Genomic DNA, 24,912 nt, shown 5'->3' with positions numbered 1-24,912 from the left:
CTGAACACAATACTCCAGGTGCGGTCGCACCATGGAGCGATACAACGGCATTATAACATCCGCACACCTGGACTCCATACCCTTCCTAATAACACCCACCTTCTATTCGCTTTCCTAGCCGCAGCAGCACACTGAGCAGAAGGTTTCAGCGTATCATCGACGACGACACCCAGATCCCTTTCTTGATCCGTAACTCCTAACGCGGAACCTTGCAAGACGTAGCTATAATTCGGGTTCCTCTTACCCACATGCATCACTTTGCACTTGTCAACATTGAACTTCATCTGCCACTTGCACGCCCATTCTCCCAGTCTCGCAAGGTCCTCCTGTAATCGTTCACATTCCTCCTGCGACTTGACGACCCTGAATAATTTTGTGTCATCGGCGAATTTAATTACCTCACTAGTTATTCCCATCTCTAGGTCATTTATAAATACATTAAAAAGCAACGGACCCAGCACAGACCCCTGCGGGACCCCACTAACTACCCTCCTCCACTGAGAATACTGGCCACGCAATCCTACTCTCTGCTTCCTATCTTTCAACCAGTTCTTAATCCATAATAATACCCTGCCTCCGATTCCATGACTCTGCACTTTCTTCAGGAGTCTTTCGTGCGGCACTTTGTCAAACGCCTTCTGAAAATCCAGATATACAATATCAACCGGCTCCCCGTTGTCCACATGTTTGCTTACCCCCTCAAAAAAATGCATTAGATTGGTGAGGCAAGACTTCCCTTCACTAAATCCGTGCTGACTTTGTCTCATCAGTCCATGTTTTTGTATATGCTCTGCAATTTTATTCTTAATAATAGCCTCCACCATCTTGCCCGGCACCGACGTCAGACTCACCGGTCTATAATTTCCCGGATCTCCTCTGGAACCCTTCTTAAAATCGGAGTAACATTGGCTACCCTCCAGTCTTCCGGTACTACACTCGATTTTAGGGACAGATTGCATATTTCTAACAGTAGCTCCGCAAGTTCATTTTTAGTTCTATTAATACTCTGGGATGAATACCATCAGGTCCCGGTGATTTACTACTCTTCAGCTTGCTGAACTGACCCATTACATCCTCCAAGGTTACAGAGAATTTGTTTAGTTTCTCCGACTCCCCCGCTTCAAATATTCTTTCCGGCACCGGTGTCCCCCCCCAAATCCTCCTCGGTGAAGACCGAAGCAAAGAATTCATTAATTTCTCCGCTACGGCTTTGTCCTCCTTGATCGCCCCTTTAACACCATTTTCGTCCAGCGGCCCAACCGACTCTTTGGCCGGTTTCCTGCTTTTAATGTATCTAAAAAAATTTTTACTATGTATTTTTGCTTCCAACGCTAATTTCTTCTCAAAGTCCTTTTTTGCCCTCCTTATCTCCGCTTTGCATTTGGCTTGGCATTCCTTATGATCTATCCTGTTACTTTCAGTTGGTTCTCTTCTCCACTTTCTGAAGGATTGTTTTTTGGCTCTAATGATTTCCTTTATCTTACTGTTTAGCCACGCCGGCTGACGTTTAGTCTTTTTTCCCTTTTTTCTAATACGTGGAATATATTTGTCCTGAACCTCCAGGATGGTGTTTTTAAACAGCATCCACGCCTGATGCAAGTTTTTTACTCTGCGAGCTGCTCCTTTCAGTCTTTTTTTCACCATTTTTCTCATTTTGTCGTAATCAACCTTTTCTATAGTTAAACGCTAGCGTACTTGATTTCCTAGTTTCACTTCCTTCAATGCCAATATCAAAACCGATCATATTATGATCACTGTTATCAAGCGGCCCTCGTATCGTTACCCCCTGCACTAGATCATGAGCACCACTAAGGACTAAGTCTAGTATTTTTCCTTCTCTTGTCGGCTCCTGAACTATATAGATATAGTTAAACCTTTCGGGATTACGGTTTGTAATGCATAAATCCATCGCTGTTCTTTTTGTCTTAATTTCCTCACATTTCCTTTACGTTCCGTTATATGAATCTGTTCTAGAACAATACATAGTAATTCTGCAAACTCGTGATGTTTCAGTAAACAATGGGACACTAGAGGTTCATACGTTTTTTTAGCTTGTATACAATGACGGTGCTCAATCAGCCTTGTTTTCAACATGCGTGACATTTGTCCTATGTAATATAAATCGCAGGGACATTTCAAGAGATAGATCACATTCATCGATTGACAATTAGTAATAGATTTTAAACTAAAGATATTTCTTGTATGCACGTCCACAAATGCATCCGTGGTCACCATGTTAGAACACACTGAACACTGGCCACATGCACTATGATGTCCCTTCTTCTTTTCACTGCTATTTCGCCGATTCCACGTATCAGCTCTACATAATAGATCACTCAAATTACTCTGTCTCTGATATGCAAACATAATCCTTAGATCGCAAAAACAAGGATAAATCTTCAACATAGCAGCATGTTTTTTTTAATTATTTTAACCATCTTGTTCGAATGAGCATTATACTTCATTACAAATGTCACCATTTCTTCTTGTTCATTTCTATGTTCTACAGGATTCAACAGCCATTCTCTATGATTAAAGAAGGCACGCTTTCTTGCTTTTTGCACTAACTTTTTAGGATATCCTCTTTCTTCAAATTTCTGTTGTAAATGTGATGTCTGGTGAAAATATTTGTCAGTAGAGAACAAATTTTGCGATAACGCAAAAATTGAGCAAAGGGAATATTCGTTTTACAGTGACTCGGGTGCATGCTTTGGAAATGCAACGTGGTATTACGATCAGTGGGTTTTACAAATACAGACGTTTCCAATGTATTTTGGATTTTAGTTAATTGCACATCCAAAAAAGAAATAGCTGAATAACTACTGTGATATTCAAATTTAATGTTCGTACGGCACCCATTCAAATATGTCACAAATTCCTGCAATTCCATAGGGTACCCTCCCACAACATAAAAATATCTATATACCTCCACCAAATTTTCACCAGACCATTCCATCTTAATTCATAAACCCATTGATTTTCATAGGATTCCATAAATAAATTTGCAATTGTGGGAGAACAAGCTGCTCCCATCGAGACTCCTGTTTTCTGTATATAATATTTTTTATTGAAAGTAAAATAATTTTCTGTTAACGTGATCTTAATTAGATTCAGTACAAAATCAGTAGGTACTAAATGAGGACGTACCCTACTATCCAAGATCTGTTCTAGCACCTGAATGGCTTCATTCTGGGGGATTGAAGTGTACAACGAGCACACATCCAAAGTCACTAATAATGTGGTAAGACGGCAGAAAGAGAGGCTGATTCAAATGAAACGCCGACACCGTACAAACCATAACCCCAGATTCTGCAAACTGTAAGAACGGATCCTGACACGACAGGGCCTGCAGCTCCGACACCCTACTTGCCGATGCCAGAGCCACCAAAAACACCGCTTTAAGCATAAGATCTTTATCTGACGCTTGCTGAAGAAGTTCAAAAGATGCCGACTGCAAAGCATGTAGAACAAGCTTCAAACTCCAAGTAGGACAACGGAAACCTTTCTGCAAAAAAGCCAACATCTGGGGAACCGAAGCCCATCAGGCGACCACGCATGTGCATCACACCACTCTTCAATAACACGCCAAACTAGAGCGTAAGCTGTAGTCGTAGAACGTTTGCGAGCCCTTAGCAAAGTAGCTACCACATCATACGAATAAACTTTCTTCCTCAACTTTGCACTCTCAAGATCCAAGCCGTAAGACCAAAGCGGCAAGGATCTTCCATAGCCACTGGACCCTGATGCAGAAGGTCCGTAAGAAGAGGAAGACGGAATGGATTATCGACCAGAAGCCACCTCAAATCCGCATACCACAGACGACGTGGCCAGTCCGGAGCCACCAGAATCACTAGACCTGAGTGAAGGCGGATCCGCTGAAGAACTCAAACCGATCATGACCAGGGGGAAACACATAGAGAAGCGTGGAAGGTGGCCACGGTTGAGAAGGGCATCCAGCCCCGCTGATCCTTGCTCTCGTCTTCTGCTGAAGAATCGCACTACTTTGGCATTGGAACTGGATGCCATGAGATCTATCCCTGGAGTGCCCCACTTGCTGCAAATCTGCTGAAACGCTGCCATAGCTAACTCCCATTCCACGGGATCGAGAGCGTGACTGAGAAAGTCGGCGCATACATCGTCCAGACCGGCGACGTGGGCCACAGATAACAGAACCAGATGAATCTCTGCCCAAGCCACAATGACGGCGGCCTCGGCAGACAATGCCGTGCTCTGTGTACTGCCCTGACGATTGATGTAAGCCACTGTTGTCGTATTGTCCGACAGAACCCGCACCGCTCGGCCCTCCAGAGTCTCGTGAAACACTAGAAAGGCTGGACGAACAGCCAATGATGAGGTGGCCAAATCGGGATATGAAGATATGCCTCCTTGAGATCTAAAGAGGTGAGAAACTCCCCGGACTGCACTGCCGCTATCACCGACCGCAGTGTCTCCATGCGGAAGTGCCGAACCCTCACAGACTCGTTCACCTTCCGTAAGTCGACAACCGCAGAAAAGAGCCTCCTTTCTGGGGAACCATGAAATAAATGGAATAGCGACATTCCCGAAGCTCGGACTGAGGCATGGAAACCACCGCTCCTAACTCCAACAGAGAGTGCAACGTTTCTGCCACTGCTTCCCGCTTTCTGACCGTAGCGCAGCGGGACTCCAAAAGGTGTCCTTGACGGGTGCCATCAACTCCAACTCTATCAGATCGAGGACCCAAAAATCTGTCGTGACCTTGGCCCACTCCTCCAGAAACAGGGTCAAATGGCCCCCAATGCAAGGAATGGAAGAGTGGACCGGCACCCCATCATTAGGAAGCTCGGTTAGCGCCTCCCTGCCGCTGAGCAGGACTAGCGGCCTTTTTGTCCGAACGAAAGGAACGCTGCTGAAATCTGAAACGTTGAAAAGGAACAGAAGCCCGACCAGGGCGATAATGCTGCACCTCCCGAAACCTTGGTCTCGCCGAAGATGCTCTAGGCATGGATTTGGGTCTGTCTTCCGGCAGACACTGAGACTTATAATCTCCCAAATTTTTAACAATCTTTTCCAATCCTCACCGAACAGCAAATTACCCCTAAAGGGCAACTTCGTGAGCTGCTGCTTCGAAGCCATATCAGTCGCCGAGCCGAGACGCTAGAGAACATCTGCTTATCCGAGGCCTGAACCAAATCGTAGAGCGCATCAGCCAAAATACGCAAGCCCTGACTCTGCCAACCAAGCAAAGACTTCCAACTCCTGCTGCACGGCCTGCCGAAGCCAAGACCAATAGGCTCGAGCTGCATACGAACTACAAATAGAGGCCTGCAGAGTCAAAGCAGACACCTCGAAGCCGCGCTTTAAGGCGGCCTCCAAACGGTGATCCTGCATATCTTGAGGGCAACGCCCCCTTCAACAGGAAGAGTGGTCTTCTTGGTGACCGCCGTCACCAGGAAATCTACCTTCGGAAAGGAGAAAAGACTCAGGTGAGACTCTCCCAACGGATAAAGTTGAGCCATAGTGCGAGCACCTTCAGGCTCCCCTCAGGCTCCGACTACTGGTCCAAAATGAGCTCCTGAATAGCTTCATAGACTGGAAAGGCTCGAGTCAGCTTCCTAGTGCTAGCCATCTTAACATTCACGGCCGCCGCAGCCACTGCATCAGGATCTTCAATATTAAGCGCCTGCAAGGACTCTGAAATGAGAGAAGGCAGTTCATCTCTATAAAAAATTCGCACCTCCTTGGTGTCATCCTGTTCCTCCTGGACAAGCTCTCCCTCTTCAAGATCCCCGAGCCCTGAGTTGTGTCCCTCAGGAGGACCCTCCGGCCCCCTCAAACAGGGAAGGCTGCGGCCCAAGAGAAGCAACAGAGCCCATATCCCATAATGACCCCAGCCTCCTGCGAGTCCACCAGAACTGAGGGTGATACGCCTGCTCCCAATTCAGAACCCAGCTAGCCTGATGGGAGCGACGATTGCAGGGGGAGCGAAGGGCACCTGGAAAGGCCTTCTTCAATAAGAATGCCTGATGCATGAGTAACATGAACTCGGGAGAAAACAGGTCCCCCTGCCCAGGAGTTGCCACAGCCTCTGTTGCTACAAACCCCCAAGACTCACGTGACAACTGGCTGCCCTCCGCTAGCCTCTTCGCTAGCAACGTACGCTCCTCAGCCTCTGGGACCGCACTGGAAACGTCCCCTGGAGAATCCAATATGGCGGAGCTGCAGAGCAAGGGAAACCCCATCGGAGACCACCGACAGGCTCGCTGAACCCGATTCCTCCATGCAGCTGGCGCTGCAGAGCCCCACTACACTGTGCTGCTTCCCACAGCGAGCTCAGCTTCGCAGTCTCAGCTGTCATCATCGGCATCGCTAAAAAACTCAGGGCGAACACGGGGTCAGGCAGAGAAAAAACAAACAGCACTCACCCTACCAACAAGGGAGGCAAAGCCCGTCCCAGGAGGAGCTGCAAATGGCATCCCAATCCTCCAGCACCCGGTCAAACAGAGCTTCGGGTCTGGGAACGTGCTGCCTGTGTGCCTTTTTTTTTTTTTACTGTAAGCCAAGAAAGACAGACAGACACAGAAGCCACAGCACTAGAACCCGACTGGGAGCAGGGGAATCGAGGGTGCATAAGTACATAAGTTGCCATACTGGGAAAGACCAAAGGTCTATCGAGCCCAGCATCCTGTTTCCAACAGTGGCCAATCCAGGTCAAAAATACCCGGCAAGATCCCAAAAATGTACAAAACATTTTATACTGCTATCCCAGAAATAGTGGATTTTCCCCAAGTCCATTTAATAACGGTATATGGACTTTTCCTTTAGAAAGCCATCCAAACCTTTTTTTAAACTCCGCTAAGCTAACCGCCTTTACCACATTCTCTGGCAACGAATTCCAGAGTTTAATTACACGTTGAGTGAAGAAAATGTTTCTCCGATTCGTTTTAAATTTACTACACTGTAGCTTCATCGCATGTCCCCTAGTCCTAGTATTTTTGGAAAGCGTGAACAGATGCTTCACATCTACCTGCTGGGCAGACTTATACGGTCTGTGCCCTGAAAAGACAGGTACAAATCAAGGTAAGGTATACACATATGAATTTATCTTGTTGGGCAGACTGGATGGACCATGCAGGTCTTTTTCTGCCGTCATCTACTATGTATGTTATGTTACCCATTCAACTCCACTCATTATTTTAAGGTCCTCTATCATATCTCCCCTCAGCTGCCTTTTCTCCAAGCTGAAGAGCCCTAGCCGATTTAGCCTTTCCTCATAGGGAAGTCGTCCCATCCCCTTTATCATTTTCGTCACCCTTCTCTGCACCTTTTCTAATTCCACTATATCTTTTTTGAGATACGGCGACCAAAATTGAACAAAGCAGGGAACTTTTTTTTTTTTTTTACTGTGAGACAAGAAAGAAGACAGACACAGAAGCCACACACACCCCAGCTCAACTGGCAACCCAAGAGCCCCCCAAATCAGAGAATCCAGGAGCTGGCAAGCTCTGTCCACCACCTGCTGGAGATAGAGATATAACTAAAGGGAGAAGGACCAGTACACAGAGGGTTAATGCCTGTTTTTACTATTCTCTATCTCCACCTGCTGGTAGACGGATACAACCCACCAGTTCCTGGATTCATCTGCTGCTGGAGCTAAGGAAGGAAAAATTCTAGACCTAGTCCTTAGTGGAGTGCATGATCTGGTGCAGGAGGTAATGGTGCTGGGGCCGCTTGATAACAGTGATCATAATATGATCGGATTTGATATTAGCTTTGAAGTAAGTATACATAGGAAATCAAATACGTTAGCGCTTAACTTTTAAACAGGATACTATGATAAAATGAGAAGAACAGTGAAAAAAAAAAAAAAAAAACTTAGAGGAGTGGCTGCAAAGGTCAAAAATTTACATCAGTCATGGATGCTGTTCAAAAACACCATCCTGGAAGCCCAGGCCAAATATATTACGCGTATTAAGACATGAGGACGGAAGACCAAACGACAGATAGCATGGTTAAAAACTGAGGTGAAGGAAGCTATTAGAGCTAAAAGAAAATCCTTCAGAAAATGGAAGAAGGAACCGACTGAAAATAATAAGAAACAGCATAAGGAATGTCACGTCAAATGCAAAGCGCTGATAAGGAAGACTAAGAGGGACTTCGAAAAAAAGATTGCACTGGAGGCAAAAACACATAGTAAAAAATTTTTTTAGGTATATTAAAAGCAGGAAGCTGGCAAAAGAATCGATTGGACCGCTAGATGATCGAGGGGTAAAAGGGGCAATCAGGGAAGACAAAGCCATAGTGGAGAGATTAAATTAATTTTTGCTGCGTTCTTCACCAAGGAAGATTTGGTAGAGATACCAGTGCCAGAAATGTTATTTGAAGCTGACGAGTCAGAGAAACAATGAATTCTCAATAAACCTGGAGGATGTAATGGGGCAGTTCTACAAATAGAAGAGTAACAAATCTCCTGGACCGGATGGTATTCATCCCAGAGAACTGATACAACCAAAAAAAATGAACTTGCAGAGCTATTGTTAGTAATATGTAATTTATCCTTAAAATCAAGCATGGTACCAGAATATTGGAGGGTGACCAATGTAATGCCCATTTTTAAAAAAGGTTCCAGAGGAGATCTGGGAAATTATAGACCGGTGAGTCTGACGTCTGTGCCGGGCAAAATGGTAGAGACTATTATAAAGAACAAAATTACAGAGCATATTCAAAAGCATGGATTAATGAGACAAAGTCAACATGCATTTAGTGAAGGGAAATCTTGCCTCACCAATCTATTACATTTCGTTGAAGGGATGAACAAACATGGGATAAAGACTCCAGAGGAAATTGAAGAGTCATGGGATAGGCGGTACTGTCCTATTGTGGATTAAAAACTGGTTAAAAGAAAACAGAGTAGGGTTAAACGGGCAGGATTCTCAATGGAGAAGGGTAGTTAGTGGGGTTCCCCAGGGGTCTGTGCTGGGACCGCTGCTTTTTAACATATTTATAAATGACCTAGAGATGGGCGTAACTAGTGAGGTAATTAAATTTGCTGATGACACAAAGTTATTCAAAGTCGTTACATCGCGGGAGGATTGTGAAAACTTACTAGAGGACCTTTTGAGACTGGGAGACTGGGCGTCTAAATGGCAGATGACGTTTAATGTGAGCAAGTGCAAAGTGATGCATGTGGGAAAGAGGAACCCAAATTATAGCTACAGCATGCAAGGTTCCACATTAGGAGTCACAGACCAAGAAAGGGATCTAGGTGTCATCGTCGATGATACGTTGAAACCTTCTGCTCAATGTGCTGCTGTGGCTAAGAAAGCAAATAGAATGTCAGGTATTATTAGGAAAGGAATGGAAAACAAAAATGAGGACGTTATAATGCCTTTGTATCGCTCAATGGTGTGACCGTACCTCGAATAGTGTGTTCAATTCTGGTTGCCGCATCTCAAAAAAGATAGTGGAATTAGAAAAGGTGCAGAGAAGGGCGACGAAAATGATAAAGGGGATGGGACAACTTCCCTATGAGGAAAGACTAAAGCGACTAGGGCTCTTCAGCTTGGAGAAAAGGCGACTGAGGGGAGATATGATAGACCAAACTCTACTGGCAGAAATGCCCAGGAGCCGCCCCCCCCCCCCCCCCCCAGAATCCATGAGCTGGAGATAGAGATATGCTGAAGTGACAGGGAGCTGGACATCCAGGGTCACTGCTTTCACTTCAGTGTTCTCTATCTCCACCTGCTGGTAGGCGGATACAACCCACCAGTTCCTGGATTCATCTGCTGCTGAGGCTAAGGAATATCCAATACATTTTACAGGCTTATAACACACTGTTTCTTCACAGGGCCCTTCTACCAAACAGCAGTAAAAGGTGGCCTTAGCGTACCCTTATGCAGGCCATTCCCATGCACTACTAGATGTATGCAGACCTGTTCATTTGAACATAAAGACACAGTTCCTGCTCGACAGAGCTTACAATCTAATCAGGACAATAAGGGATAAAGGAATTTCCACATTAGTATGTGAGCCCCTACCACCACCTATTCTGTAGGCAGTAGGGACACACACTAAACCTGCACTAAAGCTGTTACAATGCAGCAATGCCCACAAGCTAACCGATTAGCACAGAACATTCTCACTCTTTGCCCCCAGACCTGCCTCTAGTGCTTAAAAATAAAAGCATTTAATGCATGGATAGTGAGTGCACATCCAAAATTTACCATAGGACACCTCAGCGCACCCCACTGTTCAGCACACGTTACTGCTTACTGCAACTTTGTAAAAGAGCCCCTAAGGGAGCTCACGAGGCAGTGGCTGCACAGTAGGGCCGCCGAGAGGGGGGAGGGGGACAAAATTCCCCAGGCCTGGGCCTCCAAGGGGGGCCCGACGCTGCAGTCCCCGGTCTCACTCGCCTGCGGCTCAGTTGACCGTCCGCCACCGGTACAGGCCCCCTGCATTCAAATCACAGCACCTCACCTCCGTGTGAAAGCGCAGCAGTGGCAGATCGCCTCCCTTTGGGCCCTCAGCCCTCGTCTGAAGTAACTTCCGTGAAGGCGTAACACAGGGAGAGAAGGCCCGAAGAGAGGCGATCTGCCGCTGCTGCGTTTTCACACAGAGGTGAGGCGCTGTGATTTGAATGCAGAGGGCCCGGCCCAGTGGCGGACAGAGGGGGGGCTGTCGACGGGGCCGGGGGTGGGCGGGTGGAAACTGGGGACTGCGGCGTGGCGGCCTTCCCCCGGGCCCAGCCCAGTTCTTGGTGGCCCTTGCTGCACAGAAGTCCCAACCACGCCCAGAAAAGCCTTTCCTTAGCTCTGAAAGAATTAATTTTATTTTTGTTACATTTGTACCCCGCGCTTTCCCACTCATGGCAGGCTCAATGCGGCTTACATGGGGCAATGGAGGGTTAAGTGACTTGCCCAGAGTCACAAGGAGCTGCCTATGCCTGAAGTGGGAATTGAACTCAGTTCCTCAGTTTCCCCAGGACCAAAGTCCACCACCCTAACCACTAGGCCACTCCTCTCAAGTCTGTGCTAGATGAGATCATCTAGTTATATGACTAATTCATCTTGGCTCGTCAGAGAGCCATCAACTTCCAAGTTTTCAAAACATTGAGTATTATTAAGAACAGAATGCCCCTACCAGAGCCATTTCCATGCCTTCAGCTTCCCCTTCACTGCCTTCTTCAGCCTCATCATCAAAGTCCTCATCATCGTTATCGGTGTCATCACCTGAGCTCCCACTGCTCTCCTCTGCAAGATGAGAAAATGAAACAGTCATCCAACTCCCCAATGATCCACCCACAACTGCTCTTTCATCAATACTTTCCTAACATACAGCATACTTTGACTCAACCGTCCACCAGTGTACAGTCATGAAGTCAAACCCTGTGACACTCATCCATTGATATGGTATAACACAGCAAGGGACATTCTGCACATATGTACTTAGAAAACCACATAAATTGCCAGGAAAGTGGACAAAAAAGAAAATAATATGGGAAACTGTGCAGCATCTGTTAGAATGTTCACAGCTGTATTTTTATTTTGAACATGTATTAGAAGAGACTAGGGACAGCAAATTCACCAGTAACATGGAAGACAAACTGAATTTTACTGATATGTTCATCCAGTGCTTCACTTATCATTTCAACTATTCCCACTATAATTTATTATGTCATATTCTGTTCAGGTCCCATTATAATCTGGCAGAAAATATTGGTAGCAGAACAAGAAAGTGTGTTGTTACAACACTTCTATCCACCAAACTGTGAAAATGCTAATAAAACACAGTGTGGCACTTCTACTGTGAAAACCTGTAGAGTACACACACATTTACATTTCTTCAGGACAGGTGTAAATTTCTGCACCAGCATTGTGCATTATTTGGGATGAATCTGGAAGTCTATTTTATAAAAGCACAGACACCAATTTTGCCTTTATAAAAGGATTAAAATAGGCACTGTTTTGCTTTTCTGTACATATCTAATAGCAAGTTTAGATTTATATTATTTTTTTATTTTTGTTACATTTGTACCCCGCGCTTTCCCACTCATGGCAGGCTCAATGCGGCAGGCAATGGAGGGTTAAGTGACTTGCCCAGAGTCACAAGGAGCTGCCTGTGCCGGGAATCGAACTCAGTTCCCCAGGACCAAAGTCCACCACCCTAACCACTAGGCCACTCCTCCACTCCGCTGAGGCTTATGTTTAAGCTGAAGATACATTTACATCACTATCCTTATACACGCTCTGTTATCCTACATTAGAGTAAACTGAACGTTTGAAGTTATATGCAGTTCTACATTGTATTCTTGTACAAGTACATTATCATGGTATTTCTCCTTTTAGATACATGCTCTTCAATTATACTGTTTCCGTCATGTAAACCTTTGCATTATTATTTGCTATATTTCTGTTCAAACAATTTCATTACTGATGTAGTGGATCAAATGTTATTATGAACGGACCACGTCTACCCTGCAAGACATCACTGACACTGTAGTTTACATGGGGAACTACATTCAGGCATGGTACCACATAAATAACCACCCTGATGAACTATACCAGGCCTAAAACAACATACAGCCTGCAAACTATTTTGATCTAGATGCCTTGTTTGCGTCATTGCTTTCCAAGATTACTCTATAAACTTTGTCATATGAGAATGACTTTCCTATTCAATAAACTATAAAGAAGTCATTTCTGCACCTACTGAGCTTTCAAAGAAATGAATTTACTTTCATGAACATTAAATTTCTGCATTTGCATTACTTGCCTAAAGCTATATATACTTTAGGTGTGAAACGGTGTAATACACCATAGATCTGGTGGTCTGAACTGTATTTGTACAGGTTTTCTTTTAATAGTCAGGGTTAGCATTACATGCATTACAATCTGTCCATTATTTTATTCGTTTATTGATGACCACTCGCCTCCACTTACCCTCCTCTCTTCCTTCCCGTTCACATTAATTGATTTGATGTGCCTACTTTATTTATTTTTTGTCTATTAGATTGTAAGCTCTTTGAGCAGGGACTGTCTTTCTTCTATGTTTGTGCAGCGCTGCGTATGCCTTGTAGCGCTATAGAAATGCTAATATAGTAGTAGTAGTAATTAGTTTTCTAACCAATTGCCATTATCTCATTTGGCCCTAACATACACATGCAATAAAAAAAAAATAACTAGTTTTTTAAGATTTGAGGTGCGCTTAGGCACCTCCCATCTTAAAAAAGGGAGAAATGTAGGGGGTAAAGCCTCTGCCTCAATACAGTCAGTGTACAAACCTTAATTTACCAAACCTGTGGTGCTGACTTATGTCACCTGCATGACCTGTGCTAAAAGACGTATGCCCTGCCTTGCATCTGAGAAGAAAACTGTCCAAGACACTAAGGAACTGTCTGTCAAGTGACTCATCTAGTTCAGTTCAGAAGCATACAGATAACCTTGGACAAGGACTATTATTAATGCAGCCCCAGACTAATTGGTACCCCAAGTATTGGGGGATATCTGAAGATGACATCAAAGACATTCTTGCGGTTTGTCTAGCCATAACAAAAAGGGCACAGGCCAATCATAACATATACACAGTACATGACGATAAATAAAGACTTGCATAGTCCATCCACTCTGCCCAACAAGATAAACTGATAGCTTATGGTATGATGGGATACAGCATATGCATACTTGATCTTAATCTGTCCTTGCCATTTTTGGTAAACCAAATGTTAATATGTAGTTTCCAATTAGACCCAATCCGGGACCCTGATGAAGATATATTCGAAACTCTGCTGCGTCGGACATTAAGAGTGATTCTGTCAGTAAAAGTCTCCGGTGTTTAGAAGAGCCAAGAGAAACAGTGTCATGTTACAGGTGCAGTGAGTTCACCCGACAGCCCCGAGTTAAGTGCGATTTTGATATTAAGCTCTTAGCTTTGTAAAAAGAAGTTTTAGAAAGTGCATGAGATTCTCTTACCATCAGAGAGGATACTGCAGGGGCGTAGCTACGGGTGGGCCTGGGCCCGTCCAGTCTTGGTTCAGGCCCACCCAGAAGCGCTACACCCAAACCAATTCCCTCCACCCTCGCATGTCCCGGCGCCTCTCTCTCCCCTCCCACAGTTCCGGCACCGCTACCTACGTGTCTTCCTTACCCACCCGCCATCCTTGCAACGGAACTTGCTCTCTATGATCGCCGCCCAGCAGGAACTTCAAACAGCGCATCAGCGCTGTGTCAGAGCCTTCCTCTCTGACGCATCTCACACAACTTCCTGTTTACGCAGGCTGGGTGGGACGCGGCAGAGAGGAGGCTCTGACACAGCGCTGACGCGCTGTTTGAAGTTCCTGCTGGGCGGCGATCATAGAGCGAGAGAAGTTCCGCGGCAAGGATGGCGGGTGGGTAAGGAAAAACACGGAGGTAGCGCCCTGGCGGTGCCGGAACTGTGGGAGGGAGAGAGAGGCGCGGGACATGGGGGTTGGAGGGGAGGGAAGGGGCCCTGGACATGTATGCTTGTGGGTGGGAGGTTGGAGAGAAGGGAGAGATGTGCTGGGCATGTAAGGAGATGCTGGAGGGAAGGGATAGAGTTGCTGGATATGTGGGTGGGAGGGAAGGGAGAGAGGTGCTGGATATGTAGGAGGGAGAGAAGGGAGAGATGTGCTGGGTGAGGGTGTGGGAGGGAAGGGAGAGAGCTGCTGGATTTGTTGGGGAGGGCAGGTGGCAAGGGGGAGAGGTGCTGGGCATGCAAGGGAGGCTGCAGCAAAGGAGAGAGGTGCTGGATATGCAGGGGAGGACTGGAGGAAAGAGGGAGAGATGTGGACCTGCAAGGGGGGCGAGAACGAAGGGAGAGATGTACTGGACCTATGAGAGGGGGAAGGGTTAGTGTTAGAGGAAAGGGAGAAGGATGTTGGATCAAGGAGATAAAGGAAATGGGGGGGGGGGGGGGGTCAAATGCTGAACCCACAGTGGAGAATGAACCAGATGCATAAGGGGGGGGGAAGAGAGAAGGAAAGTTGCTGGTTAGAGAGGAAAGGTGTGTGGGGAGGGAGAAAGGGGACATAGAGAGGTACAAAGAAACAGAAGGGATGAGCATTGGATGGGAGCATGGGGACAGGGACACAGATGAGATGCTGTATTGGGATGACATACGGGCACATAGGGGCAATGCCTGACATGGGGGTGGGGAGGGAGATATGGGAATAGAGATACAATGGACATGGGGGGGGGGGGGGGGTATGAGAATAGAGATATAATGGACACAGAGGGGAGATACCAGACAAGAGGGAGAATAGGAACACAGATGGGAGATGCTGGGCATGGGGTACATGGGTGCACAAAGGAATGATGATGGATGCGGGGATATGAACACGGGAGATTCTGTATAAATGGACACAGAGATGGGAGATGGATGGTGGACATGGAGACAGAAGAATGTCAAATGGACAGGAAAGACACAGGGAAGCAGAAAACCAGAGACAGGGACCAATATGATATGAAAAATAAAATGACCAGACAACAAAAAGGTACAAAAATTATTTTTATTTCTATTTTGTGATTAGATTATGTCAGAGTTGGCATATGTCAGACATGGCTGGGGCCCAGGGAAGAAATCTAGGAGAGGACCCCAAAGCCCATTACCAGGCTGCACCTTCTTCAGCTTCTGGCAGGCTTGGGGCTCTCTCTGGCCAGAAAGCCAAGCACAATTGCCCTATTTGCACCCCCCCCCCCCCCAAAAAAAAAAAAATCATCATCCCTGGCATGTGATACCTTTAAATTTTGCACAGGAGGAAATACCTTTCTTTTTTGTTTCTCTAGTGTTGTACTACATGCAAGGTCTGGTTTCTTGGGGTTTCAGTTTAATTTATATTTATAGAGTTTGTGGTCACTTATTCTGTATTTGGCTCTTGTGTTCTGTGTGCGTGGCCCCGAGGTATTCTGCAACCATGAAGTTTCTATGTAGCATTCTGTAGTAATTTGGCTTGTTCAGTTTTCTTGATAGATGTATCAATATTTTAGAGCCGCTTTTCATAGGTAGAGGATCCTTGTTTTGGAAGTTAGTGCTGGCATGGTAGATTTGCTCTAGATTCTGAGTGACTTTTTGTTTGTATATTTTTTTAAATTACTTTACAACATGTCTATTATTGAGATTACCAGAATTTCTTTGTATGGTGAGTTTTATGGGGAAATATCCTTGCTGTGCTCTGCATCCATTATTGATGGAAGGCCAGGAGGTGCTCTGGATGCAGAATATGTTTGGTGTTCAGTGTTTAGCTTTCAATACCATATGTGTGTTGGAGGACCTTGGCTCAATGGGGGCTGAAGAAGAGTGCAGTTCCTTGTACTTCCTTTAGCTCTCAATTAATTGGCCACTGAAGCCTGCACTGCTACCCTCATTGAAGTAATGGGGGAGTGAGGTAGAGGTGCAGCATGGGGTAGGGTAAAGCATGGGTGTATTAGGTGGCTGGGTTTTTTTTCTCTTTCAAAAAGTTGGCAACTCTAGTGCCCACCCATCCAACTTGTTGGCCCACCCAAAAATTGCCTTCTGGCTACACCACTGGGATACTGCATATTGTTTTGTCCCTGTTACCTTTTCTGCATTGACACCGCCAACCCCAGCGTGCATTTATAAATATGAAGATGATAGCAATAGCTCTCTTCCAGGTTATCCAGTTGCTACCAGTTGATTAATGCCATCAAAGCAAGGCAACAAATGAAGAAATCTTCAGCATTTTAAATGATGTTCCCAATCCTAACCAGGATGATGAGGATGTTAAAGGAGAAATAAAAACCCTCTGGAATGCAAAGCTCTGAAAACATGAACAGCTAAAAGAAGGTAAAATTATGTATCATATCTGATAATTTTCTTTCCATTAATCATAGCTGATCAATCCATAGACTGGTGGGTTGTGTCCATCTACCAGCAGGTGGAGAAAGAGAGCAATACTTTTGCCTCCCTATATGTGGTCATGTGCCTGCCGGAAACTCCTCAGTATGTCGATATCAAAGCTCCATCCGCAAGACTCAGCACTTAGAGAATTACACCCACAAAGGGACACTCTGCCCAGCTCACCACCGCCGAAACGGGGGAGGGGAATTAACCCAGCTCATTCCCACACAAGTGGGGGAGGGGAATCCGTCCAGCTCATCCCCGCGGAGCGGGGGAGGGACACCACCCCGCCGATGCGGGGGGATCTGGCTTATCCTGCAACCGCAACCGCGGGAGGAGCTGACTGACCCTAACACCGCCGAAGCGGGAGGGGTTACAAAGCTGCCCTACAGCCGCATGAAGCGGGAGGGAGCGCCGGCAGAATTTAGGTCTCAATCCAGCCCCGTAAAATGAGGGGGAGAGGAATGCAGCAGCTCACTGTAACACAAAATCGTCTCAACTCCTGAAGAATCCAATTGAAAAAACTTGAACACGACGTCCTCCTGAACAGGAACTGAAGACTAAACTTGAACCTGAAATGCAACCAGAATATAAACAGTACAGATATCTGGGAGGGGCTATGGACTGATCAGCTATGATTAATGGAAAGAAAATTATCAGGTATGATACATAATTTTACCTTCCATATCATCATGCTGATCAATCCATAGACTGGTGGGATGTACCGAAGCAGTACTCACCCAGGGCGGGACACAGAAAACCCTGACCGCAACACAAGCTCCAAACCGGGCCTCCGCCCGAGCAGCCACAGTCAAGCGGTAATATCTGGAGAAGGTATGAGCCAACGCCCAAGTTGCCGCCCTACAAATCTCTTCCAAGGAGACTGACTCGCCTGCACTCTAGTGGAGTGAGCCTTCAGCTGGATGAGGCGGCACCTTCCCTGCGGCCACATAAGCCGCTGCAATGGGTTCCTTGACCCATCGTGCCACTGTAGGCTTGGCAGCCTGCAGACCCTTACGAGGACTGCAAACAGCACAAACAGATGATCCGACTTCCGGAATCATTGGGTCACTTCCAGTATCTGATGATGACTCGTCTCACATCTAAATATTTGAGAGCAGAGTACTCCTCTGGGTAGTCCTCCCTACAAAAGGAGGGTAGACAAAGCTGCTGATTCACATGGAAGCGAGAAACAATCTTGGCCAGGAAGGAAGGCACTGTGCGAATAGACACTCCTGCCTCAGTGAACTGCAGAAAGGGCTCTCGACATGATAGCGCCTGGAGCTCGGAAACTCTTCTGGCTGAAGTGATAGCCACCAAAAGACTGCTTTCAACGTCAATTCTTTCAGAGATGCCCTCGACAAGGGTTCACAAGGCGGCTTCTGCAAGGCTCTTAGCACCAGATTGAGATTCCACGCAGGTACCACTGCGTGCAGAGGAGGGCGCAGGTGAATTAACTCTCTTGAGAAAGCGCACCACATCTGGCTGCAATGCCAGGGAAACACCCTTCAGGTGACCCCTGAAGCAAGCAAGCGCCGCTACCTGGACCTTAAGGGAACTGAGCGACAGACCTTTTTCCAGACCTTCTTGCAGGAACGCCAACACTGATGAAACTGGAGCAGTGAAGGGAGAAAGTGAGCCTGCCTCACACCACGATGCAAAGGTACGCCAAACCCTGCCGTAATCAGTAGAAGGAGAGCGCTTCCTCGCTCTGAGCATAGTGGCGATGACCTTGTCTGAGAAGTTCTGCTTGCTCCGACGCTGCTGCTCAATAGCCAGGCCGTAAGACCAAAGGAGGAGGGATCCTCCATCACCACGGGACCCTGATGCAACAGGCCCCGCTCCGCTGGCATCTGCAGAGGTCCGTCCACTGAGAGCCTGATCAAGTCCGCATACCAGGGACGTCTGGGCCAATCCGGACTCACTAGGATTATCCGGCCCGGATGATTTGCCACCCGACCTAGCACCCTGCCCAACATGGGCCAAGGCGGGAACACAAAGAGGAGCTCCTGTGTCGGCCACTGTGGGAGAAGAACATCTACTCCCAGAGATCGAGGGTCCGGTCCTCTGCTGAAAAAGCGCGGCACTTGGCAATTGGCTGAAGACGCCATCAAATCTAGGCTCGGCTGGCCCCAGCGCTTCGTGATGGCCAAGAACGCCTGAGCAATATTCATGACTCCCGCAATGTGGGCCGCCGACAGCTGTTCCAGGTTTGCTTCCGCCCACAGGCATAGCTTCATGGCCTCCTTGGCTAGAGGGGCGCTCCTGGTACCTTCCTGGTGATTGGCATAGGCCACAGCCGTGGCATTGTCCGACAGGACCCGTTCTGGCTTCAGCGCCAGGCCCAGGAGAAACTCCAAAGGCGCCAACCGAATGGCTCTGAGTTCCGGGAGGTTGATAGACCACTCTGCCTCTGCAGAGGACCAGAGCCCCTGCGCTGTCCTTCCCAAGCAGTGGGCTCCCCAGCCCCACAAAGAGGCGTCCGCCGTGACGAAAAACCCACTCCGGGGTCACAAGAGGCATTCCTGCGGACGGCTTGTCTGGCCTCAGCCACCAGCTCAGTGCCTTGCGCACCGCTGGATCCAAGGGAAGGCGCACAGTGTAATCCTCCGAAGCTGGAGTCCATCGCTGCAGCAGAGACAGCTGTATAGGTCTCATATGGGCCCTGACCCAGGGCACTACTTCCATCGTGGCCGTCATAGAGCCCAACAGCTGCTGCCCATAGTCCCAAGCCCGAAGAGAAGAGGCTGCTAGGAACTTGTCCACCTGAGCCTGAAGCTTGACAATCCGATTGTCTGGCAGGAACACTCTGCCCACTTGGGGGTCGAATCGAACTCCCAGATACTCCAGGGACTGAGTCGGGCGCAGCTGGCTTTTCTCCCAGTTGATGATCCACCTCAGGGAGCTCAAAGAGCAATCACCCGGTCTGAAGCTCTGCCGCACTCTGCATAAGAGGGGGCTTTCTACTGTCATTGTAACTGCTTCTTTAGTTCATTGTAAGCTGCTTAGGGGCTGCTTTATGTGGTAATAGGCAGGGTATAAATGATCTAAATAAATAAATAAGCTATTTTTACTGATATTCTATTGATATTCAATTGATATTTACACATTTCTATGTGATGTTGAGCAGTTTTTTCTCTTTGTGTGCCCTTCATAGAAGTAAGGGACATAAATATTACGGGTTTTGTTAATATTGTAAAAGATGGGATAATATTGTAAAAGTTGGAATAGAGAATTCTCAATGTTTAATTTTTCACCATTTCTAGTGTATGTTTTGTATGAGTGCACAAGAATAATATATTGTAGCACAAGGTGCTTTTATAAACAATTAAAAATTAAAAAAGGAGAATTTCAATGATTGAGAAACGTATCCACCCTCAAAGAGTAGCTTTTACCTTAGGGTTAGCACTCTTCTTGGGTGAGTTACAACTCTTGAGATTTTCTCCTGACATTCTTCTGACAATTTTAGAGCTTTGTTTTTTTTTTTATATCTATATACAAACATACATTGCTTCTAGTGGATTTGGATTATAGAATCCTTTTACATGTCCCTCATAATATTGTGTATTGAGTACCCTGGTTTATAGTCGATACTTGCCATTTTTGGGGCACAGACCATAGAAGCCTTCCTGGCACTGGTCTTATTATACATTGATTCCACATAAACTCCAGTATATTTTAATGTATACAAAATATCTTTATTGAAAAAAATGTGCCGTATTCATTAGCACTACCTAAAATGCATACTACAATCATTCATTCATCATTCACACATAGTACCCGACTACAATCCTCCAATCCCCTTTTACTTAAAAATACATACAACGTTGTTATTTAACAAATATACATTCACCATCAGGTTTTGGATCGCTATTAATTTTCAAATCGCTATTAATGTCCAGTTAGATTTCTCATCCCGGCTTTCCACCCGGATATTTTATACAGACTGAACTTTAATCAGGCCAAGTCCGTCTTCAGTTCATTTGTAGAAATCTCTAATGCAATCCACCTTTACAACGTGTAGTTTAATATCTTTAAATCCTCCACAGGTACTCGGTGAAGGGTAACCACTCCTATTTTCACATCAACTGTTCCTCATGCAAATGCCGGTTCCCCAATGCTGCACCGCATTTCGCTCACTTCGTCAGGAGGAACCACCACAAATCTACAATAACACAAACCCATTACCACCCCTCTTTAACTTAATGCTTATATCCTAGTCAATCACACTATAAATTTAATAACCACACTTACTTTCTCTGATTAAACTAGCTGCAAGCCAGAGTGGAACATCCAAGCGCGTGGGTCAACAACCGCTACGCTGACGCTATCTGGAGAGGGTAGAACGCCAACTATAAAGGAACGTATGACTTACGTCACCCTTCCTATTTTTCTTAAAGAGACACTACCTCAAACCCACTCTACCTCCTGATTAAGACCTGCAGGAGCCACTGTTCCCCATGTGTATATATATTGTTGCTCAATGGATAAGAAACGAAAACTAATGTTACCCCCCCCCCCCCACCTATTGTGACTGAGTTGCCATCTAAGCACCACTAAGCTTATTTTGATTCCATTCTCTATCAACATTGGAATCCTGTGTGTTTATCCCATTCATTTAATTGTGTTACTGTTTCCGTTTCCACCACCTCACACAGGACGACATTCCAGTATCCACCCCTCTCTCTGTAAAAAAGACATATTTCCTGACGTTACTTCAAAGTCGACCCTCTGCAACCTCAACTCATGTCGTCTAGTTCTACCACTTCCCCCTCTCTTGAAAAGATTTGTTGTATATAATAACTTTAAAATATTTAAATGTCTATCATATCACCCTCTATCCATCCTTTCTTCTAGCAAGTTACGGCCTCCAAGTCTGAACACAATATTCTAAGTGGGGCCTCACTGACGACTTGTACAGGGGCATCAGTCACTGCTTTGTCACAGTGTTTCATCCATTTGAGATCCCTAGTCACTATTAGCTCAAGGTGCATCTCCTAAAATGTGCCTATCAATCTCTCACCACTTATTTGTACATCTCCTCTGGATTTCTGTACCCCAAGTGCATCACTCTACATGTCTTCAAATTAAGACTTAACCATTCTTCTAATCTTTAGATCTCTCTCCTTGTGTTTTCTACTCTATATGGAGTGTCCACTCTGTTGGTGATATTCGTGTCATCCACAAACAGGCATACTTTTCTTTCTAATGCTTCAGCAATGTCACTCACAAATATATTAAAACAGAATTGGCCCCAGTACCAATCTCTGAGGAATTCCACTACTTCACCTTCCTTTTCTCCAAGTGGACTCTATTTACCATCACCATCTTTTCAGCAAATTTTTCATATACTCTCCCATTATTCTTTTTGGAATATTATCATTATTCGATTTAGGACTGAAATAACAGATCAAAGCCAAACTTTCTCCCTCCCCAGCCCTTCATAAATACATACAGAGAAGGATAATAAAAACATGAAGCATATGTATATGTACATAGCTTATATGCACTGCAGGTGAATCACAGTAACAATATAAAGCAAAGCAAAAGAAGAATACATACGAGCAAGGAAGATGATTTTTCAACCATATCCCTACCTAACAGAGACTCAGTATTTCTTAAACCAGGCCAAGAAAGGTGCCTAAACCTTCTCACACCCTTGTAATATTTCATATCTGATAGCAACTTGCTCAAATAATATGCATCCCATAAACCCTTATGTAAACCCTGCATAGATGGAAGAAGACTGGGTCTCCATCATTTATCTACTTCCCTTCTAATAACTGCTGAACAGGGTAGAAGTACCTTAAGAACATCTACTGATCCAGCCTGCTGGGGAGCACAGGAGCAAGTCCCTTTGGTCATGTTTTTTTAAGCACACTAGTCCACGTAACTAGCTTACCTCTAATAAAAGCCTCAAGTCCATCCCACACAATCTCTAACGATACATCAGGGCAACATTTAACCAAAAGTACTCTGGCATAGCCTGGAGTAGATCCAAGACTAACAGATCATCTTCTAAAAGGCTCTCATTAAGAAGCCAAAATTGCAGTTTATGGTCCATGGATGTGGTCACCCAAACAGACCACACCATGGTTTACGTCTCCATTGAATATACAATCAAGCAATCATAACTTATACAGAAAACAGGAAGAAAAAAAAAAAGAGAAAGAAATAAGAAAAAAAAAAAAAAAAAAAAAAAAAAAGACATGCAGAAATGAAATTCTATCCATTACCATTTCTAGTCCACAACCATAGGAATCCAATATCACTGCTGGAGGAAAAAAAATAGAAAAAATTCTTAAGGAAAAGCATTAGGCTGCAAAGAGGATAAAGAGCCTAACTATATATTAATCCCCCTTTACCAACTCAGGCAAGACTATGTTACAGCAAACCCTTAGCTGTCAAAAATGAAAAAGATGACAAAATGTCAAAAATCCTGGCAGCAAAGATGGCCACTGTTCAGTATTGGAAGCACACAGCTAGACCGTCTATAACGGCATGGGAGGATATCTGTATGGAGATTTGTTATTTTGAGAAACTAACCTTTGCCTTGAAACTAAATGGACTTCATATAAAAGGTTTATTTTAAATTTGCTACTTAGTAGCTTCATTGTGTGTCCCCTAGTCCTAGTATTTTTGGAAAAAGTAAACAAGTGATTCACATCTACCCGATCCATTCCACTCAGTATTTTAGAGACCTTTATCATACCTTCCTTCAACCGTCTCTTCTCCAAGCTGAAGCGCTCTAGCAGCTTTAGCCTTTCCTTATAGAGATGTCGTCCCATTCCTGTGTGTACTTACTCCACAGCCGATATCAAATCTGATCATATTATGATCACCGTTATCAAGGAGCCCCAGCACCATTACCTCCTACACCAGATCACACACTCCACTAAATACCGAGGCTGGAGAGACCACCTCGAAAGAAGAACTTCCTGCAGCGGTATTATGTGGGCCCTGCTCTCTGCACCATTTCCAAGCTTGTCGCCATCAAGCCCCCAACACTTGCAGGAAGCCCTTGGCCCAAAGGCAGAGGTACTGTAGCAGGGCTTGTATCTGGAATTACAGTTTCTGAATGCAGGCTTCAGGAAGAAACTTTCCCCAATTATGTCAAATCAAACTCCTAAGTAGTCCAAAATCTGCTTCAGATGCAGTTGATTTCGCTGGGTTGACTACCCAACCTGACTGCACATGTAACATACGAGATGTGGCCCCATTGCTCTCGGGATTTTGCTCAAATCAGCCAAATGTACAGATAAAAATGAACCAAGATTCCTTCCTTCCACAGAGCTGCCACCACCATCACTGTGGTCACCTTGGAAAAGATGTGCAGAACAGTGGCCACACCAAAAGGGTGCACACAAAACTGCGAAGTGAATGGAGCTTTGATGCCTCTGTTGGATCGGAATATGGAGATAAGCCAATCAGGTAAGAAATTCTCCTGAACTCAATGACCGCAGAGTTTCCATGCGAAGAGAGGGCACTTTGAGGGCCCAATTCACCCCCTTCAAATCCAGGAAGGGTTTGAAGGAGCCCTTCTTCTTCAGAACCACAAAGTAAATTGAATACCTTCTGGTGTTCACCTCCTCGCATGGAACTGGAAACACTGCCCACAACCATATCAATCTGTCCAGGGTCTCCCCAACAGTCTTCACCTTCCATCATGCCTCACAAAGAGGCTCCACAAAGGCATCCAGCAGGCAGCAGAAACTCCAAGGCGTACCCAATGTGCATCACTTCTAACACCCACTGATCTTCGGTAATCTGGGTCCACCTTCGCTGTTGCAATCTCACTCCTACAGCTATCAGAGGATGGACACCAACACCTTCATTGGGAACTGTGCCCCAGCATATGAGCAGATGGGCCTTCTTAATCCCTTCAAGAAACGGGTCCACCGTCAATGAAGTGGATTCAGTGTCCTCCTCAATACCACTGAAACCTGGCTAATGTGCTCCTGTGGAAGACCCACACCACAGAAGAATCCTCTCCAGGAGGCAAATCCTCCATTCAGGCCTTCTCCTCCCCCACACCCCGTATGTTCAAAAGTTCCTCTT

The 24,912-nt window shown here is 45.7% G+C and overlaps 1 protein-coding gene across 1 annotated transcript in view; it reads right to left on the bottom strand.

Moving 5' to 3' along the window:
* The window catches only part of PHRF1 (PHD and ring finger domains 1), a 406,375-nt gene that overhangs the window by 341,957 nt on the left and 39,506 nt on the right, over positions 1-24,912 (bottom strand). The window contains exon 3 of the mRNA XM_030201288.1: positions 11,137-11,231. Within this exon, the coding sequence (XP_030057148.1) occupies positions 11,137-11,231 (95 nt within the window). The remainder of the gene's footprint in view (positions 1-11,136; positions 11,232-24,912) is intronic.

Source organism: Microcaecilia unicolor, chromosome 4 (assembly GCF_901765095.1).
Source record: "Microcaecilia unicolor chromosome 4, aMicUni1.1, whole genome shotgun sequence".
NCBI classification, from domain to species: domain Eukaryota; kingdom Metazoa; phylum Chordata; class Amphibia; order Gymnophiona; family Siphonopidae; genus Microcaecilia; species Microcaecilia unicolor.
The sequence above is the reverse complement of the archived record's forward strand: the minus strand, read 5'-3'. Positions and strand labels throughout refer to the sequence as shown.